Below are 9,361 nucleotides of genomic sequence, written 5' to 3'. Positions count from 1 at the left end.
CCGCCACCACCATCCAGGTGCAAATGAGCTCGCTGCAGCAGATAGATGACAGCGTCGTCCACCCCCAGTCGAGGCTGGGGGTGGACGACTGGTAACTGGTAACCCAGATCTAACAGCAGGATCTCCTGAGGAGGGATAACAATCCACGATCTGGACCCACAACAAGACTAAAACAATAAAAATGTTACACTCTTTCCAAGACTTTTCAATTGTATATTTTATATTGTTTTCACACTTCACTGGGACATTGCTCCAAATAACTGCTTATCAGCATGGCGAGAGCATTCGACTGTTGCTCTACAGTCACTGCCTCGGCTGTTGGCTCTCTGGGACCCGGGGCAGAATGTTATCAGGTCTCTGGGACCCGGGGCAGAATGCGGTTGTAGTTTTCTACCCACGCGGCATCGGCCTTCGGGTCTCTGGGACCCGTCCTGCATTCGACTGCGTATCTCTGCTGCCACGGTCTTGGGCCAGAATGCGATTGTATTTTATTCCAGATGCAAGCTTTTATTTTGAAAAGTAGAAACTCGGGGATGGCAGAAGGATTTTTTTTTGTTTGTCTATAATCTGCATTTATTTTATAGACACATATTTTAAGTGTTTTTATTCATCAGTATGATAGTCTGCGTTTATCTTATGTACATGTTCAGTTTTAAAAAAACATTTGCATGATCGCTGTTACTTAAACAGTAACGGCAATCATGCATATGAATAAAATACTTTCAATATTTGGTGCTTTTTTAATTTAACAGTAACGGCAATCACACAAATTGATAAAATAATTTTGATATTTGGTGTTTTCCTTTTCTTTCGGGCATCCAGATAGCTCAGTGGGTAGCGGGTGCCCATATTCAGAGGTTTGCCCCTTGATGCAGCAGTCTCTAGTACGAGTCCAGCCTGTGACCCTTTGCGTCTCTTCCTCTTGGTGTTTTTTTTTAACAAAACGTTAAAACCGAATATTGAAAGTATTTTATTCATTAGCATGCTAGTTGACGCAGGTTTATTTTATTCCAGACGATAGTCTGCATTTATCTTGTCAACACAACCATCCATCTGGAAAATTATTCGCGATTTTGCATTTTTGACCCTCTGGATGTACCGTTGGACACACCTCCGCATGAGACGGGACCGCATGAGACGGGACGGACAAGATGGGATGCTCCAGGCCGCAGCCATATACTCTTGAAGACCTCAGGCGCAAAAAATTGCCCCACTTCCGACACTAGGTAGCGCTATACCAGAAAAAACGTGTTTTGTCCTACAACTCCTAAACCATACATCCAATATTAAAAAACCTTATATCCACGCGTTCCCTGGATCTAACTGAAACTCGTGATATAGGCCACGCCCACTTCCGCCTAGACTTTTATGCGTGAAAAATCGTGATTTAACGAAAACCAACTTTTTTAAACTCCTCCTAGACCATGCAGTGGATCTGCACTTAACTTGGCACGTAGCATCTTCAGACTAACCTGACAAAAGTTATATAAAGATTTTTTATAGAGTAAAAATTGCGCATATTATGGCCAAACAAATTTGTGTAGCTAACTAGGAAAATATTAGCTTTGCCATATCTCTGCCAAGATAAATGCTATCAAAGCCAAACTTTAGAATATTCTTTGATATAAACCTCTGAGGCTCTACAACAAATTTCACGAACATTGGCCAATAGGGGGCGCTACAATACAAAAAAGTGTGTTTTTCATAAACGGACCTTGCCATATCTCGGCCAAAATACGTGGTATCAACACCAAACTTGGGGTGATTGTTTCGCATGCTGCTCGGAGACATCATACCGAACTTGGTAACGATGGGCCATTAGGGGGCGCTATAATCGACGTTTGTTGGTTTTGTCGACAAAGTCAATGCATTTAAATGGGATATTTGCAATTGCAATATCTCTGCCAGAGTAAATGCTATTAAAACCAAACCAGTGATGATTGTTTCGCCCACCGCCCGGAGGCTCATTGCCAAATTTGGTAAGGACAGGCCCTTAGGGGGCGCTCTGATCAACATAGAACATTTCCTCGGTTCGCTGGGGACGACTGGCAAGGGGAGGCTTGGACCCCGTTGAAACTGCGTGCAGTTCTAGTCCATTGTACTTATTAGGGGTCCAAGCCCGAGGATGCGTGCACCGCAGTAATCGCAAGCAATACGCGGTTCACACAGCAGGGCTGTGGAACACTATTGTTTTCGCTAAGATTTTTCCTCCATTATTATTCTTCTCCGCATAAAACTGGTGCTGCAGCCTAAACCGTACATGGTGGCGACGCGCCATTAGCAGGACTGTTCCCAAAGTCCGCAAAGACCTCAGACGCAAAAAATGGCCCCACTTCCGACACTAGGTGGTGCTATACCAGAAAAAACGCGTTTGGCCCTATAACTCCCAAACCGTACATTGTAAATTTAAAAACTTTACATCCACGCGTTCCCTGGATCCTACTGAATCTCGTGATATAGGCCACGCCCATTTTCGCCTGGACTTTTATGCCTGAAAAATCGCGATTTATCGAAAACCAACTTTTTCGAACTCCTCCGAGACCGTGTAATGGATCTGCACGAAACTTGACCCATAGCATCTCCAGACCAACCTGACACAAAGTTGTACAAAGATCTCTTATAGCATGGGTCTTCAACAGGGGGTCCGCGACCCCTAGGGGGTCCGCAGAGGTACTGCATGGGGGTCGCGAAAGTTTTGGTTGATTCGACTTTTTTTATATTCCCCCCCCCCCTGAAATTTTTTCCACTAATTGAAATGTCTTTAAATACACATTAACATGACTTCAACACACTGTAGTAAACAGATAAATGGAGGCAGAAGATGTCTTTCAGTCATCAATGCACACATTCAGCGACACACAGGAGCCCTTTCAAGCTGGGCACCGTTTCATTCACAACACCTGTCCCATCAACGAGGAATCAGAATCAGAATCAGAAATACGTTAATAATCCCAGGGCGGAATTACTTTCGTTACATTACTCCATATGTAATAGAGTCTGTTACATATGGAGTAATGTAACGAAAATATTGAATGCATAATAACAAGGTACATTTACACGTGGCACTATAGGACCAGTTTGATATAACACAATTTTATACAACATATATAATTAGGGGGTCCCCGCTCCATCTCGCCATCAGTTTGGGGGTCCTTGGCCTGGAAAACGTTGAAGACCCCTGTCTTATAGGAAAAAAATTGCGCGTCTTACGCGCAAACAGAGTTTTGTAGCTAGCTATGAAAACATTGCCGTTGCCATATCTCTGCCAAAATAAATGCTATCAAAGCCAAACTTTAGAATATGCTTTGCTATGACCCTCTAAGGCTCGGCAACAAATTTCACGGACATTGGCCATTAGGGGGCGCTATAAATACACAAAGGTGTGTTCTTCATGAAGGACTTTGCCATATCTCGGCCAAATTACGTGGTATCAACACCAAACTCGGGGTGATTGTTTGGCAAGACGCCCGGAGGCTTTTATAGCGAATTTGGTCACGATTGGCCATTAGGGGGCGCTATGATTAACGTTTGTTGGTTTTGTCGACAAAGTCAATGCATTTCAATGGGACATTTGCAATTGAAATACCTCTGCCACAGTAAATTCTACCAAAACCTAACCAGTAGTGATTGTTTTGCCCACCGCCTGGAGGCTCTCTGCCACATTTCGTAAAGACAGGCCCTTAGGGGGCGCTCTAAAAAAAATGGAAAAATGGCAATTTATCAAAAAACAACTTTTTCGAACTCCTCCTAGACCGTGCAATGGATCAGCACGAAACTTGGCACATAGCATTTCCAGACTAACCTAAAAAAAAAGCTATATAAAGATTTTTTATAGAATAAAAATTGCGCATATTACGGGCAAACAAATTTGTGTAGCTAACTCTGAAAAAAATGACTTTGCCATATCTCGGCCAAAATGAATGCTATCAAAGGCAAACTTTAGAATATCCCTTGCGATGACCCTCTGAGGCTCTGAAACAAATTTGACGAACAATGGCCACTAGGGGGCGCTACAAATACAACAACTTTATAACTCATGAACCGCTCATCCGAATTTTACGAAATTTGATTGATACCATCTAGGCACACTCCTGGGGTGGTCCTTACAGTGGGGTACTGATTGGTTAGAGTGGGCGTGGCCTATGGGCAAACGTTCAGATTAACCACTTAAACTAAAGTGAATTACTTGAAATTGACAGGGTAGATGTACAGTGGGAAGTCAACGTGATTTACCAAATATTAAACATGTTGACCAGTAGGTGGCGCTACACATTACGTCAAACGTGTTTTTGCCTATATCTCCTACATTATAAAGCACACGTTTCGCAATTTTGTGACAAATGCAAAACCAACTTTTTGGTCCTAGACGGTGTGACAGATCTGCACGAAACCTGGTGTGTAGCATCTCCAGATGGCCATGACAACATGTTGTATAATGACTTTTGCTACGTAATTGTGTGCGCATTTCATGACCAAGCAAAGCTTGGGTTCCACTTTCGTGCGCTCCCCGGGTCGCTGGGGACGACTGGCGAGGGGAGGCTTGGAGCCCGTTGAAACTGTGTGCAGTTCTAGTTCAGTTTGTTCTTTTTGCTAATTCTATGTCTTTTTGAAATTGTCCACTCACTTTGTACTGGTCCGCCCAAAATACTATTTCTGCCTACGCTACTCTCCGGGAGTGCTCGGATGCCGCCGCAAATTCTGCCGGATGTCGTCCTTTTCGGCCAGATGCCCATTACCTATTGCTTTCTTTGTGTTGGAATTTGTTTTTAACTTGGTGGATTTATGAGGACTTTGGTTAACCATCAGATGGTAAATCCAGACAGCTAGCTAGACTATTTGACCAACCAGAGTTTTCTGTTGCACGACTAAAACAACTTTTGAACATACACGTTCCACCAAAACAAGTTCCTTCCCGAGACAATTTTGTTGCGGCAACAGGGTTTTGTTCGGTGCTTAGCTATAATCAGGACAGTTGTGATTAGTTTTATGAAATGCAAATAGACCAGAACAAGTTTTTCTTTTCTTACTGAATGTTTGCTGTGTATTTAAGATTCTTCTTTTGCCTCTGTAGTTTGTCCAAGGATCCTAAGCAGCTCTGGATGTGAGCTTCAGTCGGGGGTCCTAACCTGTGTGTGCGTCAGTGAGGGGATTCCTTTACCCACAATCCAATGGCCACTGTTGAAAAACCATGCTGAGTACTCCCTCATGACCAATATGTCACACCACACAGTGACTATCAGTATTACTGTATCTGTCAAAGATCACAACTACACCAGTGTTGAGTGTGTCAGCAGCAATGAAGTTGGGGAAGATAAAAAGAATCTCAAGATAAAAAACATTGATTTCAAACCAGAGGGTAGGTGTTAACAGAAATACCCCCGCAACGTATCACCAATGTGTCACATCACACAGTAAACAGCATGTCACCCTAGCTGTAAAATATAGCAACACTACTGGTAAGTGTGTCAGCAGCAATAAAAATGGAGAAGTAAAAGTAAACCTCAACATCATAACTTCAGAGAGGCAAGAAGGTGAACACACACATAACCAGTCACTGATAGAAATAAGAATGTACTATTAACAATGTGTGTTGGCATTAAAGGAGCGACTTGTTGAGCTAATTCATTAAAATACACGTTATGCTGTGAAAAAAAAGATATGATCGAGTATCGAGTATATTTGAACATTCTTCAATAATTTCAACAGAATTGTTATGTAATATTTTACATCACTCATTAACAGGTTTGTAAATTGGTTTTGTGTACATAACACCGTGGCCATTTAGTGCACTTTGTTAATATAACACTTGAAACTTGTGTTCAATTTACATTATGTTATTTCTAAAAGCAGATGGACCCTGTGCAGTGCTTCCATGGGCTGTTGTAGCTGTTGTCTCTCTCATTGTGAATGTCATCTGCATCGTCCTCTTGGTGTTGCTGTGGTATGTTGCTACTTCATCATCATCATTTCATGCTTTGTTGTCTCTCTTATTGCAATCAAGACTTTTACACCATGTCTAACTTTTTCTTTTTTCACACAGGAACATACGAAAAAAGGTGAAACCAAACCAAGAGGACAGGCCTTACATGTCACTGCGGAAAACCGACCTATCACCAGAGTATGATGTCATTGCCCAAACTCTTAACTAGCGTCATCTTCCAGTAAGTGCTGCAGAAGCTGGTACTGTCATACTTTCATTCAACATGTGTTAGATTTTCTTAATATTACCTTTTTAGGGATTTTTAAAAAATTAACTAGTTTATATTTGTTTTATACATTATTATTTAGCTTACACTTCATGAACCTTTAATAAGTCCAGTAAGCACATCTGGATTGAGTTACTTTTGCGTTCTAAAATTGCTACACCTCTACACATCCATATATTACACTCATTACTGATAAACTGATAGCATTTTTAACTTTGTATATTTAAACACCTTGACTTATTGTTATGTGGTCTCTAAAAAAGTGATGGAGATGCTTGTTCCTGCTTTTATTTCTTAACATTTGGATTATTGCAATGTACTGTACACTTGTTTAAACAAATCATCCATGGACAAATTGCAAGTTGTACAGAATGCAGCAGCAAGACTTTTGTCTAAGACCAGCAGGAGATTGCACATTACTCCCGTGCTTAAGGCTCTTCATTGGCTTCCAGTAGGTTTTAGAGTGCATTTTAAAAGGTAAATTGCCACTTATAGAGCCTTGCATGGTCAAGCTCCCGCTTACATCAAGGATCTATTACACGCCCATACTCCTGGTCGTTCTCTGAGGTCTTCAGACCAAGACTTTCTAACTGTCCCCAGAACACGTTTTAAAACCAGAGGTGATCGAGCTATTTCTTTGGTTGCTCCAAGGCTCTGGAACTCTCTCCTTTTAGCCTTGAGAGCGTTGGATTCTGTGGAAACTTTTAAAAAACACCTCAAGACATATCTTTTTGAGACAAGCTTTTAACTAGCAATATAGCTTAGTATTTTATGTGTTGCTGTTTTATTTGTTTTTACTGTAAAGCACTTTGTGACCCTTCTTGTCTGTGAAAGGTGCAATATAAATAAAGTTTCCTTACTTACTCCTGAGAGATTTCTGTTATAATCACAGTCATCTGTTGTAGCTGGGATCTTCGATTTCTCAACCAGTCAAAAGCTCTGAAAACATTATTGTTTGAGGGAAATTTATTTCTATTGATAGTAAAAATGTTTATAAGAGGTTATTGTGATTGCAACTGTATCTTTAACAATGTCTCTGGAATATATTTGACAAGATCTAAAAAGATTGTTTTTGCCTCATGGTGTTTATAATTTTTTGGACAATAAAGGCCATTTTCATTTGTAATGTAGTAAAGATCCCTGTCACTTATTTTTCATTGTTTGTGATAGTCTGTCACCTATCACAAACAATGAAAAACCAAACATTTGTCTGAGACTATGTATCACATTTTATTACCACTCCATTATGAAATAAAAGAAAAAAATGTTAATGTTAAGCTATTCACACAATGAATAAATAATCATTTTCAAAATCACACAATGTTGAAATGTTGTATTCTCTGTTGATGAATGAAGGATTTAAAAATGTCAGTGGGAGGGCATCATGCTACACCTACAACTTAGATGCTTTATTCAAATCAATTTTTACAGTACCACCCCTTTTAAAAAGGTGTTGCAGGTGTGAACCAATATGTTATATGTACGGTCTTGTTGTTTTTGTAATTAGGCGGTGTCTGTTACAGTGTCTCTGACCTGTCTGTTACAACATAGCATTTCCAACTACTCTCTGCAATGGTTAGTTCATGCAGTTGGAATGTGCACACGTTTGTTGATTGTGACTGAATTGTCCACAGTTATTTACTGGCAACTCAACATGTGTAGTGTGTGGGCTGTAGCGATGTCATTCTTTTCTGAGAATAGTGCAGATATCACACACACACACACACACACACACACACACACCAAACACACACTCACGTTTTTCAAGAGGTTTCACTTCATGACACTTTCAAGGAAAACTACAAAAGAAAAGCCAACATACAAAATTTTTTCTTTTATTCACACTAAAATAGGATACATGATGCAATGCAATATAATATACATGTCATATGATTCATGTCGGTGTCACTAAGCAGAGATACTTGCATGACAGGGACCCTTGAATATTTCTGAGAAATCTTTTGTATCAGAACTTGTTATATAAGTGTCATAACTTTGTTTATCCATGAAGCATCTTTCCAGAACCGATTTGAACAAACTGTTTCACAGTAAAAGTTGGCTATTAGATTGTGGTAACCAAATTTAACTATGCAACTATGGAAAAACTGAATGTGCAACATCCTGTATAAAGTTATGTGATGTCAATTGTGGAGTTGCCTTTGTTCAGTTTTTTGCAACTGACCTTTGCAACACTGCATTTTTACTACACTGTTAGTGTAACGTTTGTCCACTTACGGTAACACTTACTGTTCTCTGTGAGATGCAGCAATGCTGACACAGATATGCAGGTGTTATCTTGTTATGATGACAAAATAAAGAAAATCATTAACAAAGTGGTTAGCCTATCAATAATTGTCATACATCACATATTCCTTCAGGGGTCCCACCATGGATTTAAAAAAATTGGTGTGGATTTTAAGACCCTGAAGGCATTGCTGTTGTGGTCATGGTTTTGGTGTTTTGTCTTGTCTCATTGTCTGTTTTCCTGTCTTAATTTGTTAGCCTGGTTTTCTTTCACGTCTTGTGAGTGTGTTATTTTTGGGCTTGTCTTGTATATGTTCTGTTTCCTGTTTTATTGTGATAGTCTTGTTTTCTGTGTTGTTTATTTAGTTTAACTTCCTGTGTTTTCCCGCTTTCGTGTCACCTGCCTCTTGTTACCCTGTTACCCTCTGTATTTATTATTTGTGTTACCCTTGTGTGTTGTCAGATCATTTTGTTTTCTGTTTGGAGTGTCTGTGTGTTTTGTCTACCTGTTGTGTCTACCTGCTTAGTCTTGGTGTTCCTGTTGTTCCTGTTTTGTCATTTGCCTCATTTTGGATTTTGATGCTCAATGTTTTGCTGGTCACCTTTTGTTGGTTTGTACTTTGTTTTTGTTTAATAAATCATCAAGCTATATGTACTTTGCCTGCTCTCTCTGCATTTGGGTCCAAGCCCCATGTCTACCTTGACAATTGCAGCTTTTTTTCAAAACGTTGAAACCGTTGACACATCCGTTAAATGTCACAGTCAGAAAACTTCTGCTCCTAGTTTTGTAAAGTTAATCTTGGTTAGCTAGCGGCAACATAGCTTTCGATGCGAACCTCAGTCCGAAGAACACTTGGATAGCTTTCACTCAATGCAATGGAGATTCTGTTTTGGTAGACTAGCTACAAGTC

The 9,361-nt window shown here is 40.2% G+C and overlaps 2 protein-coding genes across 4 annotated transcripts in view; both read left to right on the top strand.

Moving 5' to 3' along the window:
- LOC117946650 (sialic acid-binding Ig-like lectin 5) overlaps positions 1-9,361 on the top strand; it is a 29,904-nt gene that overhangs the window by 6,352 nt on the left and 14,191 nt on the right. The window contains exon 4 of the mRNA XM_034874937.1: positions 5,072-5,356. Coding sequence (XP_034730828.1) covers positions 5,072-5,356 — 285 coding nt within the window. The remainder of the gene's footprint in view (positions 1-5,071; positions 5,357-9,361) is intronic.
- Positions 1-9,361, top strand: part of LOC117946646 (sialic acid-binding Ig-like lectin 12) — a 25,160-nt gene that overhangs the window by 7,626 nt on the left and 8,173 nt on the right. The window lies entirely within an intron of this gene.

This window comes from Etheostoma cragini, chromosome 6, assembly GCF_013103735.1.
Source record: "Etheostoma cragini isolate CJK2018 chromosome 6, CSU_Ecrag_1.0, whole genome shotgun sequence".
NCBI lineage: Eukaryota > Metazoa > Chordata > Actinopteri > Perciformes > Percidae > Etheostoma > Etheostoma cragini.
The sequence above is the reverse complement of the archived record's forward strand: the minus strand, read 5'-3'. Positions and strand labels throughout refer to the sequence as shown.